Source organism: Berghia stephanieae, chromosome 5 (assembly GCF_034508935.2).
Source record: "Berghia stephanieae isolate SIO BIC M18660-M18661 chromosome 5, UCSD_Bste_1.3, whole genome shotgun sequence".
In the NCBI taxonomy this organism is placed as follows: domain Eukaryota; kingdom Metazoa; phylum Mollusca; class Gastropoda; order Nudibranchia; family Aeolidiidae; genus Berghia; species Berghia stephanieae.
The window spans coordinates 23,416,594-23,440,304 of NC_088364.1; the positions used below are offsets into that span (position 1 = coordinate 23,416,594).

The following is a 23,711-nucleotide window of genomic DNA, read 5'->3' on the forward strand; positions in this document are numbered from 1 at the left end:
AAGTGAAATTTGGGATTTTCGAAATTTTTTACGTTTTTTGGGTGAAATTTGACAATTGTTTCAAGTTTTCATTTGAAGATTTCTTCAAAGTTCCGAATGTTCCACACTTAGATGAAATCTTTGAATTTTTGCCTGAAATAATAATAGTTTTACAATGTTCAAAATGTAAATTTTGGGAGTTTCCAAATTATCCAATCTTTACCGTTTTTTTGGGTGAAATTGAACGATTTTTTCAACATTCCCAGTTTTCGACAAATCTTCCCATTTTTGCATGAAATTGTCGATTTTGAACATCTTCCGAGATTTACAATGTTCAAAAAGTAAATATTGGGAATTTCGAAAATTTCGAATTTTTATCGTTTTTTTGGGTCAGATTTGACGATTTTTTAAATTTGACAGTTTTCGACAGTTTGATTTAGAAAATTTGCACGAAATAGTTGATTTTGATCATTTTTTGAGTTTTCGAGTTCAAAAAATAAATCCTTGGATTTTCGAAAATTTAGAATGTTTCCCGTTTTCTTCGGTGAAATTTGCTTTAATCTTTAAATTTGTGTATGAAATATATTTTGAGCATTTTACATTGGCCAAAAACAAACATTTGGTACTTTCGAAATTTTCCTTTTCTTCACTTATTTGGGGTGAAATTTGACGATTTTTTCACGTCTTTTGGTAAATTTGACAATTGTTTCACATTTAGTGGGTGACATGTGACCAGTTTTTCAAATTTCCAAGTTTTCGAGAAATTGATGTAATCTTCAAATTTTTGCATGACATCGTACATTTTGACCATTTCCCATGTTTAACATGTTTAAAATTAATCAAAAACTAAACTTTGGGATTTTCAAAATTTTAGATTTTTTTCACGTTTTTTTGGGTGAAATGCTTCAAATGTAGTGGGTGATATTTGACGATTTTTTCAAAGTTCCAAGTTTTTCTACCATTTGATGAAATCCTATATTTCTTGCTCGAAATAGTCAATTTTGAGCTTTACATTGTTTAAAAAGTGAAATTTGGAATTTTTGATATTATAGATTTTTTCACGTTTTTTTGGGTGAAATTTGACGATTTTTCAAATTTCCATGATTTCGAGTTTGATGTAATCTTAAAGATTTTTCATGAAATAGTCGATTTTGAGCATTTCCCATGTTCTACAATGATCAAAAACTAAAATTTGACATTTTCGAAACTTTAGATGAAATTTGACTATGGCTTCACATTTAGTGGGTGACATCTGACAATTATTAAAAATATTCGAGTTTTCGAGTTTTTTTGGGTGAAATGCTTCAAATGTAGTGGGTGATATTTGACGATTTTTTCAAAGTTCCAAGTTTTTCTACCATTTGATGAAATCCTATATTTCTTGCTCGAAATAGTCAATTTTGAGCTTTACATTGTTTAAAAAGTGAAATTTGGAATTTTTGATATTATAGATTTTTTCACGTTTTTTGGGTGAAATTTGACGATTTTTTCAAATTTCCATGATTTCCAGTTTGATGTAATCTTAAAGATTTTTCATGAAATAGTCGATTTTGAGCATTTCCCATGTTCTACAATGATCAAAAACTAAAATTTGACATTTTCGAAACTTTAGATGAAATTTGACTATGGCTTCACATTTAGTGGGTGACATCTGACAATTATTAAAAATATTCGAGTTTTCGAGAGTTTAAGGAAATCCTCACATGAAATTGTCGATTTTGAGCATTTTCCGAGATTTACAATGTTACAAAAAGTAAACGTCGGGACTTTCGAAAATGAATTTTTACCGTTTTTTGGGTTAGATTTGACGATTCTTTCAAAGTTGCGAGTTTTCGACAGTTTTATGAAATTTTTTAATATTTGCACGAAATAGATGATTCTGATCATTTTACAATGTTCAAAAAAGGCAATTCGGCATTTTCCAAATTTTCAATTTTTAACGTTTTTTTGTGTGAAATTTGACGAGTATTTAAAATTTCCGAGTTTTGAGAACATACTGTAATCTTCAAATTTTTCCATGACATAGTTCATTTTGAGCATTATCCATGTTTTACAATGTTCCAAAAATAAAATTTCTACTTTCGAAATTTTCAATTTTTTCACGTTGTTTGTGTCAAATTTGACTATTTTTTTCAAAGTTCCGAGTTTTCGACTATTCGAACAAATCTTCGAATTTTTGTTTTAAATAGTCAAAAATGGAGCATTTTTCGAGTTTTCTAATGTTCAAAAAGTGAAATTTGGGTTTTACAAAATTTTCCATTTTTTTCATGTGTTTTGGGTGAAATTTGACGATTGTGGGTGACATTTAACGACTATTTCAAAGTTCCGTACTATCTACAGTTTGATGAAATATTTGAATTTTTGCAGGAAATAGTCGATACTGATCATTTTTCGAGTTTTAACACTGTTCAAAAAGTATAACGGGATTTTCGAAAATTTAGAATTTTCCCCCTTTTTGTCGGTGATAATTGACGATTCTTTCCAATTTTCAAATGTTCAAAAGTATTTTTTGAAATTTCCGAGTTTTTGTGAAATTTTCAATATTTTTACGTTTTGATTTCGCGTGTGATTTGACGATTTTTTTCAAATTTCCATGTTTCAGAGAATTTGATGTAATCCTCAATTTTTTTTCATGAAATGGCTGATTTTGAGCATTTACGATGTTTTACAATGTCCAAAAAGTGAAATTTGGGATTTTCGAAATTTTTTTACGTTTTTTTGGGTGAAATTTGACAATTGTTTCAAGTTTAGTAGGTTTCATTTGAAGATTTCTTCAAAGTTCCGAATGTTCCACACTTAGATGAAATCTTTGAATTTTTGCATGAAATAATTTGCTGATCATTTTTCGAGTTTTACAATGTCCATAATGTAAATTTTGGGACTTTCCAAATTTTTACCGTTTTTTGGGTGAAATGTGACGTTTTCAATAGTTCCGAGTTGTCGACTATTTGATGAAATCTTTGAATTTTTGCATGAAATAGTCGATTCAGATCATTTTGCAAAAATGTCGAATTATTACCGGGTTTTTCTGTGTGAAATTTGACGATTTTTCCAAATTTCCCAGTTTTTGAGAATGTGATGTAATGTTCAAACTTTTGCATAAAATTGTCGATTTTGATCAATTCCCATGTTTTACAATGTTCAAAAACTAAAAATTGTGATTTTCGAAATTTCCGATTTTTTTCACGTTTTTCGGTAAATTTGACGATTGTTTCACATTTAGTTTGTGACATGGGACGAGTTTTTCAAATTTCCAAGTTTTCGAGATTTTGATGTAATTTTCAACTTTTTGCATGAGATCGTCCATTTTGATCATTTCCCATGTTTAACATGTTTAAAATTCATCAAAAACTAAAATTTGGGATTTTCAAAATTTTAGATTTTTTTCAGTTTTTTTTTTAGTGAAATGCTTCAAATGTAGTGGGTGATATTTGACGATTTCTTCAAAGTTTTCGACAGTTTGATGAAATCTTTTAATTTTTGCACGAAATAGTCGATTCTGATCATTTTTCGATTTTTTTCATATTTTTTCATGAAATGGTCGATGTTTTACAATCTTTTACTTTCGAAATTTTCTATTTTTTTTTTACATTTTTTGGGGTGAAATTTGACAATTGTTTCAAGTTTAGTGGGTGACATTTGAAAATTTCTTCAAAGTTCCGAATGTTCCAAAGTTTGATGAAATCTTCGAATTTTTGCCTGAAATAATTTACTGATCTCTGTTCAAGTTTTACAATGTTCAAAATGTAAATTTTGGGAGTTTCCAAATTATCCAATCTTTACCGTTTTTTTGGGTGAAATTGAACGATTTTTTCAACATTCCCAGTTTTCGACATTTTTGCATGAAATTGTCGATTTTGAACATCTTCCGAGATTTACAATGTTCAAAAAGTAAATATTGGGAATTTCGAAAATTTCGAATTTTTATCGTTTTTTTTGGGTCAGACTTGACGATTTTTTAAATTTGCCAGTTTTCGACAGTTTGATTTAGAAAATTTGCACGAAATAGTTGATTTTGATCATTTTTTGAGTTTTCGAGTTCAAAAAATAAATCCTTGGATTTTCGAAAATTTAGAATTTTTCCCTTTTTCTTCGGTGAAATTTGCTTTAATCTTTGATCTTAGTTTAATCTTCAAAGTTTTTGAATGACACAGTGCAATTTGAGCATTTTCCATGGTTAACAATGTTCAAAAACTAAAATTTGGTTCGAAATTTTCTTTTGAAGATTTCTTCAAAGTTCCGAATGTTCCACACTTCGAATTTTTGCATAAAATAATTTGCTGATCATTTTTCTAGTTTTACAATGTTCAAACTGTAAATTTTGGGACTTTCGAAATTTTCTATTTTTTTACGTTTTTTGGGTGAAATTTGACCATTGTTTCAAGTTTTTTGGGCGAAATTTGACGATTTTTCATAGTTCCGAGTTTTCGACTATTTGATAAAATCTTTGAATTTTTGCATGAAATAGTCGATTCTGATCATTTGTCGAGTTTGAAAATGGTCAAAAAGTAAATTGGGACTTTCGAAATTCTCGAATTATTACCGTTTTTTTGGGTGAAATTTGACGATTTTTTCAAATTTCCCAGTTTTTGAGAATTTGTTCAAACTTTTGCATAAAATTGTCAATTTTGAGCATTTTTCCGAGTTTCACAATGGTCAAAAAGTAAAAGTTGGGACTTTCGAATATTTCGAATATTTTACCGGGTCAGATTTGACGATTTTTTTCAAAGTTGCGAGTTTTCGACACTTTGATGAAATATTTGAATTTTTGGACGAAATAGTTGATTCTGATCATTTTTCGAGTTTTGGGATTTTCTAAACTTTCAATTTTTTCACGTTTTTTTGGGTGAAATTTGATATATTCAAATTTCTGAATTTTTGAGAATTTGATGAAATCTTCACGCCAAAAAAACCCCCGTAAAATATTGAAAATTTCCCATTTTTTCACATTTTTTGGTAAATTTGATGATTGTTTCACATTTCGTGGGTGACATGTGACGAGTTTTTCAAATTTCCAAGTTTTGGAGAATTTGATGTAATCTTCAAATTTTTGCATGACATAGTCCATTTTGAGCATTTCCCATGTTTAACAATGTTAAAAATGAAAATTTTGGGACTTTCGAAATTTTCAAATTTTTACCGTTTTTTCCAGTGAAATTTGACAATTGTTTCACGTTTAGTGTGTGACATTTGAGGACTTCTTTTTTTTTAACGTTTTTTATGTAAAATTTGACGATGGCTTCACATTTAATGGGTGACATTTGACGATTTTTTTTCGTATTTCCGAGTTTACGAAAAATTTGATCAAATCTTGGGTGAAATTTTACGGTTGTTTCTTGTTTAGTGGGGGTGACATTTGACGATTTCCATCAAAGTTCCGAATTTTCGACAGTTCGTTGAAATCTTTGAATTTTTGCATGAAATAGTCGATTCTGATCATTTTTGGAGTTGTACAATTCTCAAAAAATAAATTTTGGTACTGTCGAAAATTTCGATTTTTTCACGTAAAATGTAAAATTTAAGACTGGAAATTTTCGAATTTTTCCCATTTTTTGGGTGAAATTTGACGATTTTTTCCAAAGTTCCAAGTTTTCGACATTTTGATGAAAACTCAATTTTTGCATTAAATAGTCGATTTTGACCATTTTCCGAGTGTTAAAATGTTAAAAAAGTAAAATTTACGACTTTCTAAATTTTCGATTTTTTCACGTATTTTGGATGAAATTGACGACTGTTTCACGTTTAGTGGGTTACATTTGACGATTTTTAAAATTTCCGGGTTTTAGAAATTTTGATGAAATCTTCAATTTTTTGCATGAAATTGTCGATTTTGAGCGTTATTCGAGTTTTACAATGTTCACAAAGTAAAATTTGGGATTTTTGAAATTTTTGATTTTTTTCACGTGTTTTGCTGAAATTTGACGTTTTTTTCAGATTTCCAAGTTTCATGCAAAATTCGAAGCTTGAGTCTGTCAAAATTTTGACATCTCAAAAATTTGAACAAAATTGACAAATTTCACCCAAAAATCGAAAATTTTGAAAATCCAAAATTTTAATATTTTTACCACTCTAATTCTCCAAAAATGCTTAAGTCGATTAGTTTACTCAAGATTCAGCGGTCAAAATGTCGAATTTTCGGATATTTCCAAAAAGAAAATAGATTTTTCACGTTTTTTGGGTAAAATTTGACGACTTTTTTTAGATATCCGAGATTTCGACATTTTCACTAATGAAAATCTTCGAATTTTTGCATGAAATTGTCGATTTTGTGAATTTTTAAAGATAGAATGATAAAAAAATAAAACCTCGGACTTTGGATAAAATCGACTATTTCCAGGTTCCCAGGGTGAATATATCGATAATCCAAAATTCAATTTCTTTATAATTTTAAAACTGGAGACATGCTCAAACCAAGGAATTTACCCAATGGAAACCGTACGGTGCTCTTATAGATGGTATGCAGATGACGTCACTCATGGCTTTGTTATTGTTTTTGCCATCCGCGTTTGTGAGTTGTATTAAAAAATTGTATTAAATTGTATTAACCAGACTATAAAAGTTCATGGTTACACAGAGTTTGTGTGTTGGTCCGTTATACTTCCGGATGGCAATGTTGTGAACTCCTTGGCCAAGCGCATTCTATCTATTGGCTACAGCGGCCTCGATGATAAAACCATCGCCATTTTGACTTGGGCTGGGAATTGCGTTACTATAGTAAACAAGCGCTGATCCGCCGCTCATGAAATCTAAGAAAATAACTTCCTCGCTCGTTTAACTCAAAACTATTCAAAACGATGTCTCTAAAATAATATAAATGTGACTTCTTAAGGTTTTCTTCAACGTCAAAACCACACAACACTCTATTAATGATTACGTCCTAGGCAAAAAGGAATATTGACAGGTCGACTGAGAGTTGAACTGTCAGACTACAAACATCAATGCGGTGTAGAGAGAGTCAAGCTATAGTTTGTCTTGTCCTGTTCAATATAGAGAAAATGATAAATAGTATAGCCTCGTGTGTGAGTGGTTGCGTGTCATAGTCTTGTTTTTAAATTGTTTCTGTTGTTTATGTGTGTAGTGATGACTCTCTCACACTCACTGCATCTGGTGTAGTAGTAGTAGTAGTGGGAGTGATAATGATGTGATGCTGGTGGTTGTAGTAGTAGTGACAGTGATGATGTGGTGGTTGGAAAACACATTACTTACTTACTTAATCCTCTTCGGGCCTTGAGGCACATAGGGCATCCACCAGACATCTCCATTTTTTGCGATCGGCTGCTTTTGCGGTGGCTGTATTCCAGGACAGGCCTGCTTCCTTTAATTCTTTCTCCATGGTCCTTCGCCAGGTTTCTTTAGGTCTTCCCCGCTTTCTCTTCCCATCTGCTGTCCAGTACAAGGCTGTCTTGGGTAGTGACCCTTTTTCCATTCTGGCCACATGACCCAGCCAACGCCATCTTCTTCTTTTTATTTGGCTATCAATGCTAGTGCAGTCAGCTTTCTTTAATAGATCCACTGTTCTTATTTTTTGTAGACCAAAATAAATTAAAAATTCTTTTTAAACACTTGTTCTGAAAGGCTTCTAGTTTCTGTATTAAGGAGGATGTCATTTTCCAGCTTTCACTTCCATAAAGCAGTACACTTAAAACATTGCTCTTGTATATTTTCAGCTTTGTCTTTCTCATTATTTGCTTTGATTTCCAAAAGTTTTTCAGCATGCCGAAAGCCTGGTTTGCCTTTTGAATTCTGTGCTTGATATCATGTTCTGCATTTCCGTCGTCTGTTATTTTGGATCCGAGGTAGGAGAACTCTTCAATTATATGTTCATCTATCCTAATTTCACTGTCATGTTTTGGATTCACCCTAATGTACACAGTCTTATCGAAATTTATTTTCAGTCCAATTTTCGAGGCGTTCTTGTGTAGTACATTTAGTTTCTCTGAGGCGTCTCTGTGTGTACTGGAAACTAACGCGATATCATCTGCGTAGTCTATATCTTCCAGAAAAGATGTCAGTGTCCAGCGAATGCCTCTCTTCTTACCATCAATTGTATTTTTCATGAGCCAGTCTAGAGCCAGGATAAACAGAAGCGGGGAGAGTATGCAGCCTTGTTTTACACCAGTTGTTACATTAAAGCTGTCTGTTAAATTGTTACCACAGATCACTTGGCATTGGTAGTTGCTGTACATTGGTTTGATTAGGTTGACTATCTTCATCGGTATACCATAATGGCGGAGTATTTTCCACAGGGACTCTCTGTGTAAGCTGTCAAAGGCTTTTTCAAAATCGACAAAAATGGTGTAGAGGGGGCTGTTCCATTCAATGCTTTGCTCCAGGATTTGTCTCAGGGTAAATATGTGGTCACTACATGACTTCCCTTTTCTGAACCCTGCCTGCTCTTTTCTAAGAATGTTTTCAATGTGAGGTGAGATTCTTTTCAGAAGGATTCTATTAAAAATTTTGCTCGTTACGGACAGGAGTGTGATTCCACGCCAGTTAGCACAATTTCCTAGGTCTCCTTTCTTGGCTATTTTATGGATGATGCCTTTCTGCCAATCCTCTGGTATTTCTTCCTTTTCCCAAATGTTGGTGAACAATTTACTGAGAATTTTGGACATTTCTTGCGAGTTCGCTTTAAGCATTTCCGCAGTGATTTTGTCAATACCTGGGGCCTTGCCATTTTTTTGTTGTTGTATTGCCTCGTGCACCTCATGCTCAGTGATTGGACCAAGATTAACCTCTACGTCCATTTCTGCTTCTGGGATATCTGTGTAAGAAGATGGGTCTGGTCTGTTCAGAAGGTTTGCGAAATATTCTCTCCATCTTTCAATTTTCTCCTTTTCGTCTGTGATGACACTACCATCTTGGGATTTTAATGGTTTCTCTTGACCATAACTTCTGTTTCCCGAGAGCTTTTTTGTGATTTTGTATAGTGTTTGTGTGTCTTGTCTTACAGCTGCATTTTCTGCTTCAGTTGCTAAATTTTCTGCAAAATCTCTTTTGTCTTTCCTTGTGGATTTTTTCACTTCTTTATCCTTCAATGAGTATTCACTGGATAGCCTTTCTTTCAGTCGGGGGGATTTAGCGTTCAGGAGATTTAGTTTGATTGATTTTCTTTGGTTAATGAGCTCCCATGACCTTGCTGATATCCAATTCTCTGTATTGGATTTATTGTGTCCTAAGTGTTCAGTGGCACTTTCCTGCATGACGTGGTTGAAATCTTGGATTGTCATGTTTGTAATATCTTGTATTGCACTGAATTTGTTTCTTACTGAGATATTGAAATTGTTTTGGATATCTGGGATTTTCAATTTATCTGTGTTGAAACGTTTCTCCTTCTGTTTTGCTATTTTTGTTTTCATCAATTTAGTAGAGATTTTGGCTGTGACAAGATGGTGGTCACTTCCAATGTCTGCCAATCGTCTGACTCTGACATCGTTTAAGCTGCTCTTCCATTTTCTGTTGATAATTATATGGTCTATCTGACTTTCTGTTTTCCCATCTGGTGATTTCCATGTTAATTTGTTGATGTTTTTGTGTGGGAAGAAAGTTCCACCAATAATGAAGTTGTGTTCTTCACAAAATTCTGCCAGTCTGCTTCCATTGTTGTTCATTACCCTATGCCCTCCTTTCCAACGGACTGATTTGTTTGTGTATTGCCAACTCTAGCATTAAGGTCTCCGATGATCATGAGCATATCGTGTCTTGGAATGTTTTCAACGGCCATTCTTAGAATATCGTAAAATTCTTCTTTGTTTTCTTCATCTGAATCCTCTGTAGGTGCGTAGCATGTGAGGATTGATAGCTTGGTGTATTTTGAGTTGTGTCTTGTGTATAAAAGTCTTTCACTTATCGGTTTCCATTCCAATAGTGACTTGTTGTTTTGCCTGGCTATCAAGAGGGCAACACCTTCTCTGTGTTGGTCATCCTTTCGTCCTGACCAAATGATCAGGTCGCCATTTGGGAGTTGGCGCTTCCCAGCTCCTGTCCATCTTGCCTCTGATATGCCTAGCAAATCGATCTTGTAGTTCAACATCTCGCGCTGGGCTTGTGCCAGTTTTCCTGTTTGATATAGGGTCCTAACATTCCAGCACGAGACATTGAGCTTGCGTTTTGGTGACAACAGATCTGCAATCTGGTCGGGGGCGTCCTTTCGGCTTTGACCTCCTACCGACATGAAGTCAGTATTCTGGTCCGCTTCTCTGCTGCCGCCGGTTGTGGATTTACGTCTGGTTTCTGTTTCTGTAACAGTTTGCTTTTTATGAGGTGGGTTGTTAACCCTACGCTTAACCCCCATTCCTGGAGGGCCGGTGGATTACTCTTCGTCTGATCTCTCTCCTTTTTTCTCTTATTAGAGGTCCGAGGTTCGAGATACGCAAGCCCTCCCACCACGACAAGGTGATAATCCGTCGGGAGAGTGGAAAACACATTATAGGTTATTATAATACATGATTACACACATTCTCTAACTTTTTTGACAGCTTTATTGTGGCATAAATATACGCAACAGTTCTGAACCATTTTATTGTGGATTTTGATATTGTTGTTGCTTTTCTTGTGTCGTTATGTTGACATAGAGACCGAATGAATAGTAATGCTTATGTTCCCAGCCCAAGATAAAATGGCGCTGAATGCTTCATTGGTGGACAATTTTCTGGTTCCGTACGTATGCTCATTCGTTTAATTCTATGGCCCAAACTCGATTATTTCATTCGAAAATCGACTATTTTCACCCTTTTGTGAAAATATCGAAAATTTCGAAAGTCCAAAAATCAATTACTTGAAACATGCTCAAAATCGACTATTTCATTAGAAAATCGATTATTTTCGATTTTTCGGAAATTGGGAAAGTCCAGAATTCAATTTCTTTATCATTTTAAAACTTAAAAATTCTCAAACTCGACTATTTCATGCAAAAATTCGAAGATTTCATCAGTCAAAATGTCCAAATCTCGGACATTTGAAAAAATCAACTATTTTTACTCCGGGCTGAAAATATCGAACATTTTTTAAACAAAAAAACTCTACTATTTTTTGCAAAAATTCGAAGTGGACAAAATGTCCAAATATCGGACATTTGAAACAATCGACTATTTTCACCCCAGGTTCAAAATATCGACAATTTCGAAAGTCTAAAAGTCAATTTCGTTATCATTTAAAACACAAAACATGCTCATCTCGACCGTTTCATTCAAAAATCGACTATTTTCAACCCAGGGTGAAAATATCGAAAATTTCGAAAGTCCAAAATTCAATTTCTTTATCATTTTAAAACTAAAAAATGCTCAACCCAAGGAATTTACCCAATGGAAACCGTACGGTGCTCTTATTGGCTAACCAAGCAGCGGCCTCGATGAGAAAATATCCGCCATTTTGATGTTGGCTGGGAATCGCGTTACTATAGTAAACAAGCGCTGATCGGCCGTTCATGAAAACAAGTTGCTGCTCGCTCGTTTAACTCAAAATTATTCAAAACGATCTCTCTAAAATGATATAAATGTGACTAAAAGGTTTTCTTCACGGTCAAAACCACACAACATTCTATTAATGATTACGTCCGAGGCAAAAAGGAATATTGACAGGTCGACCGAGAGTTGAACTCGTGAGACGACAAACATCAATGCGAAGTGTAGCGAGAGTCAAGCTATTGTTTGTCTTGTCCTATTCTATATAGAGAAAAGGATAAATAGTATAGCCTCGTGTGTGAGTGGTTGCGTGTCATAGTCTTGTTTTTAAATTGTTTCTGTTGTTTATGTGTGTAGTGATGACTCTCTCACACTCAATTTCAATGCCGAAAGAGGAATTCCCGCACACAAGAAAGGGGAATTGGGGTGGTATTTGGCATACATATTGTATAGTATCTAGTTCTAAATAGATAACTGATTATTATGATATATAAACACAATGCCAAATACAATTCCGAAGTTTCCTTATTTTAAATGAAGTAAAGCTCCAAAACCTTATGGTAGTGATTGTAGTACTGAGTGTTAATGTGGTGTTGTTGGTGGTTGTAGTTGTAGTAGTAATAGTGATGATGATGTGGTGGTGGTGATGATTGTAGTTGTAGTAGTAGTGGTAGTGATGATGATGTGGTGGTGGTTGTAGTAGTAGTGGTAATGGTAATGATATGGTGGTGGTGGTGGTTGTAGTAGTAGTGGTCGTGATGATGATGTGGTGGTGGTGTTTGTAGTAGTAGTGGTAATGATGCGGCTATGTGGTATAGTAGTATGACACTCTCTTCCGGATCGGAAGGTCCTGGGTTCGAGCCTCGCGCTCGGCGCATATTTGAGTCCTTGGAAAAGGCTCTTTACTCACATTCTCTCACCGTACTCAAGTGTAAAATGAGTACCTGGCCGTTAACAGAGTTGTCTTTGTCCGAAAAATTGTAATATCGCCTAACAGGCGTCATGTCCCGTCCTACATGTTAAATGTTGACCAGGGACCCCTTGTAAAGCGCTTTGAGCACATTTAGTAGATATTGCACTATATAAAGCTCAATTAAAAAAAAATATATTTCAATGATGATGATATGGTGGTGGTGGTTGCAGTAGTAGTAGTGGTAGTGATGATAATGTGGTGGTGGTTGTAGTTGTAGTAGTAGTGATAGTGATGATGATGATGTGGTGGTGATTGTAGTAGTAGTGGTAGTGATGATGATGTGGTTGTGGTGGTTGTAGTAGTAGTTGTAATGGTGATGATATGGTGGTAGTGGTGGTTGCAGTAGTAGTGGTAGTGATGACGATGTGGTTGTGGTGGTTGTAGTAGTAGTGGTAGTGATGACGATGTGGTTGTGGTGGTTGTAGTAGTAGTGGTAATGGTAATGATATGGTGTAGTGGTGGTGTAGTAGTAGTGTTAATGGTAATGATATGGTGGTGGTTGTAGTAGTAGTGGTCGTGATGACGATGTGGTTGTGGTGGTTGTAGTAGTAGTGGTAGTGATGCTATTGTGGTGGTGGTTGTAGTAGTTGAGGTAGTGATGTGGTGGTGGTTGTAGTAGTAGTGGTGGTGGTGGTTGTGGTAGTAGTGGTAATGATGATGATATGGTGGTGGTGGTTGCAGTAGTAGTGGTAGTGATGACGATGTGGTTGTGGTGATTGTAGTAGTGGTAGTTATGATGATGTGCTGGTGGTGGTTAGTAGTAGTGGTAGTGATAATGATGTGGGGCTGGTGGTTGTAGTAGTAGTGTTAGTGATGATATTGTGGTGGTGGTTGTAGTAGTATATGATGTGGTGGTTGGAAAACACATTACATGTTATTATAATACATGATTACACACATTCTCTAACCATTTTTTGACAGCTTCGTTGTGCCATAAATATACGCAACAGTTCTGAAACATTTTATTGTGGATTTTGATATTGTTTGTTGTTTTTCTTGTGTCGTTATGTTGACATAGATACCGAATGAATGGTAATTACTACATTCTCAGTCAACAACAAAATGGCGCTGAATGCTTTCATTGGTGGACACTTTTTAGGCTTCGTACGTATTCTCATTCGTTTAATTCTATGGCTCAACCTCGACTATTTCATGCAAAAATTCGAATATTTCATTAGTCAAGATTGTCCATCTCTTATAGCTGAAAAAATCGTCTATTTTCACCTCAGGGTGAAAATATAAAAAAAATGTCGAAAGTCCAGAATTCAGTTGTTTTTTTCTTTTTAAAACTCGAACAAATCTCTCACTCGACTATTTCATGCAAAATGCGACTATTTTCACAAAAGGTTAAAAATATCAAAAATTCCGAAAGTCCAAAGTCAAATTCTTCATCATTTTAAAAGTCTAAAGATTCTCAAACTTGCCTATTACATTTTAAAAAATCGAATATTTCATCTTTCAAAATGACCAAATCTCGGACATTTGAAAAAATCGACAATTTTCACCTCGGGGTGAAAACATCGAAAATTTTCAAAACTCAAAAAATATAGGCTTTATGATACTGAGAAGATAAGATTTATTCTAAGTAGAGATGTTATTTTCACAGAATGGAGATTTGAAGGTCTGCCAAGTAAGGGAGATGCAGCTCAGGAAAATGAATTTCAGTGTCCAATTCTTGAGCTAAATTTTGGGACTGAAAATGATCATGAAACAAGAAACCTAAAGGGTAATGGTCATGAAACTGAAGCACAAATAAGAAGTAGCACAAGAGCGACAAGACCAGTTGAGAGATATGGAGAATGGCTGTACACTAGTAGTAGTAGCAGCAACAGCTATGATGCTGAGCCTACAAATCTATCAAAGAAGCACTGCAAAGGCATTATGGTAAGCTTTGGAGAGAAGCAACTGATAGTGAGTACAATTCCAGTCTTAAAATCGGTGTATGGAATCTTACTAAGCTTCCAGAGGGAAGAAAGTCCATATGTTGTAAATGGGTTTTTAAAAGGAAACTGAACCATGGTGGCACTGTTCAAAGATATAAGGCTAGACTTCTGGCACAAGTGGAGAAGATTATGATGACGTTTTTGCTCCAGTTGCAAGGTTTGAACAATCATATCTCAAGCTGTCAAGGAGAAAATGAATATTCACCAAGTGGATGTTACTGCAGCATTCTTAAATGGTGAACTTGATGAAGAGATTTATATGAAACAACCTGGTTATACTGAGCTTGTAAAAGTAGAGGATCTTGTTTGTTGTTTAAAAAAAAAGTCTTTATGGACTCAAACAATCTCCAAAGTGTTGGAATGAAAAACTAGACATATGTTTAAAGAAAATGGGATTTCAGAAAACTGTGGATTCATGTGTCTATGTACGAGAAAATACAAAAGGTGATAAATTCATTATTTATCGTTATGTTGATAATCTGATCCTTGTAACCAAAGATGCAGATGGACTTGTTTCATCTCAAAAGTGACGTTTCCAACAAGTTTGAAATGAAAGATCTTGGTAAACTGGATTGCTTTCTTGGGGTTGAATATAAAAGAATTGGAGCATTTGGGTGGGACAAAAATCCTACACCAAACAAATACTTACCTGATTTGGCATTGAAAATTGCTCACCGACTGACAAACCGGTTTTCAACAACCAAAAGCTTATTCTTGGAAATGAAAGTAGTGAAAGAGTTGATCTACAAAATTACAAGCTGCAGTGGGTAGTCTCTTACACGTAAGCAATAGAACAAGGCCAGACATAGCATATGCTGTGGGGTTGGTTGCTAGGTTCTCCTCAGACCCATGTAAGGAACACTGGGTGGCAGTAAAAAGGATCTTTAGATATCTAAGGGGCACAACAAATTTCGGCCTAGTGTATACTGCAAATAATTTTAACTCAGATGATGTTTTTGCTTGTGCTGGTTTCTCAGATGCTGACTGGGCAGTTGATACTTCTGATAGAAAATCTACCTCTGGGTTCATTTTTCTTAATTTAGAAGGGACTGTTCAATGGGGGAGTAGGAAACAAAATTGTGTTGCACTCTCAACTGCTGAAGCTGAGTACATTGCTTTGGCAACAGCGACTCAGGAAGCAATATGGTTGAACTCTTTGATGACTCAGATCAGTACTGTTATTGTAATGGTTATTTACGAGGAAAAATCACATTACAATTTGTATTGCTAATGGTCAAGGGTCAAAGAGATCCAAACACATTGATATTAAGTATCATTATGTTCAGGATAGGATTGCCAAGGGTGATATTGTGTTGCAATATTGTAAAACACAGGAAAAGCTTCACCAAAAGACAGTTTGTGAAACTAAGATCATTGATGAGAAAACCTATTTGAACTAAATTTGTGAAGTTGAAGTTTAGGGGTTCCATTTTACTGGACGTAGCTTGTTTATTTAGTTACGTTTTAAAAAAATGAAAATTTGATGACTCTACTGGGTGTAGATTGTTGATTTTGTTACATTTTTAACATTTCTTTTTTTTTTTTTTAATTTGATTTTGTTTTTAAATTAAAATTATTTCTTTTTAACATAGCAAATTGATATTTGTTGCTTTTGATATGTGGGAGGAAAACTATTACAAAGTTCATTATAGTGTTCATTATACTAATGCAAATGATCATGGGTATGTGAATTTGATACAAGTTGATCATGAATGGAAGTTTATGATGGGATGCTTTAGTTTATAAAGTATAGTTGTTTTAGGTGTACAAATTCAAGGGGAGTGTTGAAATATAAATGAACAATGACGTAATTAGTTTTTGTACTGCAATTAGTTACTATCCTTTATCATATATCACTACCTATCAGTGAAATGGACTAACCCTCCTACACAGCATCCTCAACATCCTGCTTTGATAATTGGTGACTTCAATTGTCATCATAATGATTGGGGCTACAAAGAAGCCGACCCTCCTGGCCGGGAACTACATGAATGGACTTCTCAGGCAGATGTTCACCTCCTATACGATCCAAACAAACGTGATACGTTCAAATCAGCACGATGGAACAAAGAATATACACCTGACCTACACCTGACCTAGTATTTGTAACAAAAAATGAAAATGGGACACCCCTTGCCACAACAAGAGAAATACTGCCAGACTTCCCAAAGAGCCAACACAGACCAGTCATTCTAACAACAGGTATACAGATAACTAAATCCCATGCCATACCAAAACCAAGATGGAATTTTAGGAAAGCGAAGTGGGAGGAATATGCCGCATACATAGAAAGAATTTGTCGAAGAATTCCAACATCACCTGATAACATTAACAGATTTTGCAAGTTAATATTAAAAAGCTCCAAAATGTATATTCCAAGAGGAGTAAGAGAGTGGCACATCCCATGCTGGTCAAAAACAAGCGAGGACCTACTGAAAGAATACGAACAGACCCTAGACCAAGACATAGCAGATAAACTATTAGATTCCCTCCAAGAAGAAAGAATAAAGAGATGGACAGAAACTGTTGAAAATTTAGACATGAAACACTCAAGCAGACATGCTTGGAAATTGATTAAAAAATTAGACCCAGACAAGAATAGGACCACCACTGCACCAGTCACAGAAGCAAGCAAAGTTGCTAACGAAATCAAACAAAGAGGTCAACATATCCCAAACCATGCATTTGAAAATAAGATCAGGAAAGACTATAACAGAATGGTTAACTCTCTTCCAAAAGATGGGTCAATGTGGACACTACCTATCAGTCCCAATGAAATTCAAAATGCTCTGAAAACTATGAAAAATGGCAAAGGAGTGGATGGTATTTACCCTGACATGCTCACTCACCTTGGACCGCACGCAATGGAATGGTTGTCTACTGCAATGACTGATATCCTAGATAAGGGAAAGTACCCTCCGACGTGAAAGCATGCAAAGCATTGCTATCCTAAAACCAAACAAGCCAGCGAACGATCCTTCCAGTTATAGACCAATATCCCTACTTTGTTGCCTATATAAATTGCTTGAGAAAGTAATCCTAACAAGAATAACACTAGCCCTACAAACTGCTATCCAAAAAGAACAAGCTGGGTTCCAACAAAACATGTGCACAACAGAACAGGTCATAGCTCTTACCTCCCATATTGAATCAGGCTTTCAGAAAAGAATGAAAACTGGAACTGTGCTAATTGACTTGTCAGCAGCATACGATACAGTGTGGACAGGCGGCCTTATGTTTAAATTAGCCAAGATTATCAAATGCAGAAAAATTCTTAATCTCCTGTCTCAAATAACTGGTCCAAGGAAATTTCACGTATTGCTAGATGGTACAACAAGCAAAGTCAAACGAATAAAGAACGGAGTACCACAGGGGTCAGTTCTTGCACCAGCACTCTTCAATGTTTATATCAGTGACATGCCAAACACAACATCAATTAAATTGGGGTAAGCTGATGACTGGGCTCTATCATACCAATCAAGATCTTGGAATGATATAGATACTACCCTATGCCAAGATGTGACCAAAATGAAAAATTACATTGATAAATGGTACCTCAAAATGAACACAAATAAAACAGTATCATCAGTTTTCCACTTAAACAACAGAGAATCTCAAAGACAACTAAACATCACCATCGATAGCATATCACTGCCATCTGACCAGAACCCTAAATACCTTGGAGTCATTTTGGATCGACAGTTGACATACAAAAAACACCTTGAAGCAACCTCCCGAAAAATTGGCAAAAGGAACTGCCTGATACGAAAACTGGCAGGGACAGGCTGGGGTGCCTCGCCGACTGTTGCCCTATGTCACAGTGTCGGCGAATATTGTTCACCAGCATGGGCCAGAAGTAAAAACACCAAACTAGTTGACACAAAGCTAAGGGATTCCATGAGTACCATCACAGGGTGCCTAAAGTCAACCCCAGTGCAGTGGCTACCAGTCTTGAGTGGAATTGCACCAACACATCTCAGAAGAGAGGAACAAAACCAAAGGTGGATTCAAAAGGCAGAACAAAACAACGATACCCCTCTGTGCGAAATTTACAAAAATGCCCATACCTGCTCAAGATTAAAATCCAGATCCCCTTTCTACCTCTCAAAGAAAGATTACTACAGCATCACTGATGAATGGAGAAAAGAATGGGCAAACAATACCCCAACAGGAGGCCAAATTATTGAAGACCCTACCAATGAAATTCCTGGCTCACAGCTTGGTAGGAAATACTGGGTGGCTGCAAATAGGCTACGCTCCAGACATGCGAAAACAGCCGCAAAAATGGGGTCTTAACAACTCAACAGAATGCCCCAAATGCCAAACTGACCCCCAAGATGTAGATCACCTTGTGCTCCACTGTCCTGTTACTAAGCTGAATGGAGATTATGAAACCATTCACAAATGTGAAGATGAATTCAAGGCTTGGCTCGACGCGACAGATCTGAAAGTGTGACCCCACCATACGATGCTACTACTATCATAGAGTTAAGTCCCTTGTTGTTTACATTGTCTCTCTTCTGATTAAAACGTTTTCTACTTGCAAGATATCCTTTGCCATTATTTCTTATTAAATTCTACACTCTCATCACTTTCCGCCATTCTTCTCTATTGTTGGCTGCTCCAAGAGTTCTTCCATCTTCATTCCTGTCCACTCCTTGATATTGTCCATCTAAACTTTCCTTTGTCTTCCTCTTCTTCTTCCTCCTTCAAAGGTGCCCTCCATCACCGTTCTGCACAAACCTTCATGCTTCACATTGTGGCCAAACCTTGACAGTTTCCTCCTCCTAACTATGGTGATTGTCATTGGTTTTATGACATTAAAATTTAAAGATATTTCTAACCACAATCGGACTCATGATATTACAAAAGGTCCCCACAAAAGTATAGCTTTAATTTATTAAACAAGTCTGCTGATTCAATTAAATTATAACTTTATCTTAAAAATAAGAAAATGTCAAAAATAAAATGAAAAGGGTTTGACAATCAAAACGTACCTATTCAATACACACAAACAATAATTGTCTTGTTGTCTCAAGTTTGCTCTTCTGTTTTCTTGTAACATCGTTGCTCTGACTTTTCGTGAAGAAGATATGTAATGTGGATACTCCTTCACTCTGTACCGAGCACGGCCCAACAAATATTGAGAACAATTGTGCTTCTCAAATATATTTTACGCACACAAATTTGCACTACCCTTTTAGACGTCTATATCTGAATAACGGGCAACTTATATTACCACACTCATTTATGGAGATGTGATATTATGACATACGTCATACGTTGCTTTTTTATTCGTCACCGAACAGGCCAACATTTAATATTTTTATAACACAGTTTTGGCCTTCTCTGTGTTATGCTTTATTGGGACATATGCATAGTAACAGATCTGCCTTCTCTGTTCTATGATTTTTATTGATCTCTTTTAGATCGGACTGACATTGCATTAATTTGCATTCTCTATGCAATGATTTTGGTAACCCGTTTACGGACTTATATAGTACAATAACCTGCACTATGCCTTGCTATTTTCCGGCCCCGAACGTTTTTCATGCAATCAACCCTGCATTGTGCGAAGAATAGCAAGGTACGATTTGCGGCCTGCCATAGTGAGTAGTATTCATAGGACGACTGAGAGGCGTTGTCAACACAAGATAGCCTAACCAGAGGTTTGAAAAATAAAAACTCATGGTCGCCTTAAGCTAATTTCCCATTGAGGCTTAAGCTCGTTCTACAGTAACGTGACAGTGATGAGGGGTTCCTGTCGTCGTGCACGATCTTGCACCTCTTCTAGTACATTTTTATTGGTTCGATGTTCTGTATACGGCACCAGCAGGAGTTTTCGATAACTTTTCATCTCAAAAGCAGATGTTCTAAGTTCTAATTCCGCATTTAATGTCCATGACTGGCAGATGGAAAGTACCAGTGATTTGTACAGTTTAATTTTTATTTCAAAATTGATTGAACTTTTTCATTGGTGTTGAAAAAGTCCAATCAATTAGTGTTGACGTTGACATTCCTATTCTTGCCTTAATCTCAGTTGTGCTGGTACCCTCCTTGGTTAGCAGAACACCCAAGTATTTAAATGTTGACACTTCCTCGAGTTTTTCAATATCGATTGAAATTTCTGCATGAACTGCATGTAATAATAATAATAATAATAATAATAATAATAATAATAATATAATAATAATAATAATTATAATAATGATAATAATGATAATAATAATAATAATAAGCATATTTATATAGCGCCTTTCGTCGAAACCTCAAAGCGCTTTAAAAAAACAAAAAAAAAACAAAAAAAAAACAAAAACAACAGCAACATTCAAATACAATTCAACCAAAGTATCAAAACAATTAAGAGCATAAAAGGGCACCAATACATCATCAATATAAATGTCACATACAATACATTTAAAATTCAATTAAGTAAATATTTCCTGAAAAGATATGTTTTCAGGGCTTTTTGAAAATGTCTATTGAGCTCGAGAATCTCACAGATTGAAGGAGATCATTCCAAATCGTGGGTCCGAATTTCATAAGAGACCTATTACGAAAATACTTAAGTTTAGTTTTAGGAGATGCTAACAATTTTGAATCGTGGGATCTAAGATTTCTCAGAGGTACGCATGGTTGGAGTAAGTGTTGAATGTAGAGAGGGACAGAAGACTCAAATCCACCAAAGCAGATAAGGGCTATTTTATATTCAATTCTAGCCCGGACTGGCAGCCAGTGGAGGATTCGAAGCATGTTCTTTGTATCATCGTAATGAGATTTTCCCAGGACTAACCTAGCCGCACAATTCTGTACTCTTTGGAGCTTGTTTATTTTGTTATTAGGGAGACCAGCGAGCAGTGAATTGCAGTAGTCAAGACGTGACAAGACCAATGCAGAGACAATTATCTTCAAGGCGTTGAAAGGTAAAAACGACCTCATCTGTGATATTCTACGGAGCTCAAAGTACATAATTTTCACATTATTGTTTATATGCTGATCCATAGACAAAGAACTATTCAGAATTACACCTAAATTTTTAGCCTTTTCAGAAATAAAACTATCAGAATCAGATATAGTTAGAGTAGGATTTGAAAATTGGAAAGATTTTAATTTTTGCTGAGTTCCTATCAAAACAACTTCAGTTTTGTCTTCATTCAACAATAGCTTATTTGCAAGCATCCAACTTTTGATGGAGTCACAACAATTTTCTAAATGACAGACAAGAGAGGAGAGACCATGAGGAGAAGCAGATTTACTGCGTGTCGTCAGCATATATGTGGTAATTAACAGAATGGGAGCGTATTACACTGCCTAATGGTAAAGTATAAAGGGTATAAAGGATAGGACCTAAAACCGAACCTTGCGGTGCGCCATATTCTATATAGACATCGTTAGAAACTTTGACATTTACACTCACTGCCTGTGATCTATTGGTGAGATATGATTTAAACCACGAAAGAGTAGTACCAGAGATGCCAAAATCATGTCCATCATTTCTGCTGTTTACCAGTATCTGAGACTTTTCTGTACTTATTTCCATGCCGTACTGCATTGCTTTATGTGCAAATGAGTTAGTTATATCTCGTAGTTCTTGTTCGCTTTCAGCTATGAGGTCTATGTCGTCAACAAAACGCAAATTACACACTTTTCGTCCGCCAATTGATACAGAGGTTTGTGGATTTCTTAGAGCTTCGCTCATAATTTTTTCTAGGAAGACGTTGAAGAGCATTGGGGAGAGTATGCAGCCTTGTCTGACGCCCATATTTGTGCACTTTTCGCAGTGCTATAGAGTACTTCGATTAATTGGATTAGACCCTCTTCAAAACCATAAAAAACGTAGTCTATCCCACAAAACCGTCATGCATACCCTGTCAAATGCTTTCAGGAAATCTATGAAATTGTGAAATAGTTACATTTGATTATTACATATGACTAAAAAAGGAATGCGTTTGCATGTTTTCAGATACAGTTACAATGGCAGCAGCCTCTTATGATTCTCACACAACTATGTTATGACGATCAACCCAATCAGCAAAGTCCGGTCCGCACTCGTACCCCGTCGCGAACCCGCCCGGTAGCATCGTCACAACACACCGTTCAACTAGATGCTCTGCCGTTTCGGGTTCTTGCCCACATCGGGTACACGTGGGACAGGTGGAAAGTCCCCACCGATGAAGCGCACTTGCTGTTAGGCAGCTCCTCGACCGAAGTCGATTCGCAGCCACCCAGTGTCTCCTCTTACTGGTATCAAAGCCTGGCAACTTCTCACCAAGCTTAGAGGAGTGTACGTCCCCGCCCCCACGAGGGATTGAATTCGTCCAAACCGACTTCCATCTCGTATATGCATCTCTGTCCGTAGTCAGGGAAGCTGCGTACAAGGGTTGCCAGGACGCGAGTTTTTTTTTTTTTGCACCAGTTTGGGAACAGGCAGGTTTAAAAATGGGTCAGGGAGGTTCCTCCATTTCTACCGTCTCACGCTGATTCGTGGAGAAAAATAATCACGTGACAGTACTATCTTTACGTGTCGTTTTAACACGCAAGCGGTTTATATGAACCGTAGGGAAACTCACCTGATCAAGTCGTTGGGAACGCTGACTCCACGCCGACTCAACACTAGGATTGACCACCACTAACCTCCACTTGCAACAACTGCCACTACAGCTACTGCTACTACTACTGCTACTACTACTACTACTACTACAACTACTACTACTACTACTACTACTACTACTACTACTACTAAAACTACTACGTCCAGTGGCGCTTACATGGCTTGTAATGAAATGTTTAGAAAAAATTTTAAAATCTGAGCTCCTACAAAAATGTTATGACCTGAAATTGCTAGATCCGTACCAATTTGCATACCAGCAACATCTCAGTGTTGAAGACGCACTATTAACCGCCACAAATTCGATCTCGAAACACCTTGACCAAACGCCCTCGAATTACGCCAGAATCCTGTTTGTCGACTTTTCGTCAGCTTTTTGCTTTTTGCTTCAAAAGTTGTGCAGCATGGATATTCCAAACTACCTTATTAAATGGTATAAAGAGTTTCTGACCCATAGACCGCAATGTGTAAAATTGGGTGAACATATCTCCAACAAAAGAACGTTGTCGAACGGATGTCCCCAAGGCTGTGTGAGTTCCCCAATCCTGTACATCTTATACACCAACGACTGCAGACCATCCTTTGAAAATTGTTTTATAGTGAAATATGCAGATAATACTGCTATTCTTTGCTTATTAAAGGATAAAGTTACCGAAAAGAATTATTTCAAACAAATAAATATATTCACCGATTGGTGTAAACAAAATCAGCTTGAATTAAATGTTGAAAAAACGAAAGAACAGGTGTTTGGTGTAAAAAATAAAAACGACTTAAAGTGTGTGGCGATCGGTAAAGATGATGTTGAG

The 23,711-nt window shown here is 36.0% G+C and overlaps 1 protein-coding gene across 1 annotated transcript in view; it reads left to right on the plus strand.

The window, feature by feature from the left end:
- LOC144973894 (uncharacterized) overlaps positions 1-16,397 on the plus strand; it is a 26,429-nt gene extending 10,032 nt beyond the window's left edge. The window contains exons 8-11 of the mRNA XM_078916780.1: positions 13,905-14,238; positions 14,796-15,060; positions 15,275-15,469; positions 16,165-16,397. Coding sequence (XP_078772906.1) covers positions 13,905-14,238; positions 14,796-15,060; positions 15,275-15,469; positions 16,165-16,397 — 1,027 coding nt within the window. The remainder of the gene's footprint in view (positions 1-13,904; positions 14,239-14,795; positions 15,061-15,274; positions 15,470-16,164) is intronic.
- Positions 16,398-23,711: the final 7,314 nt, after the last annotated feature.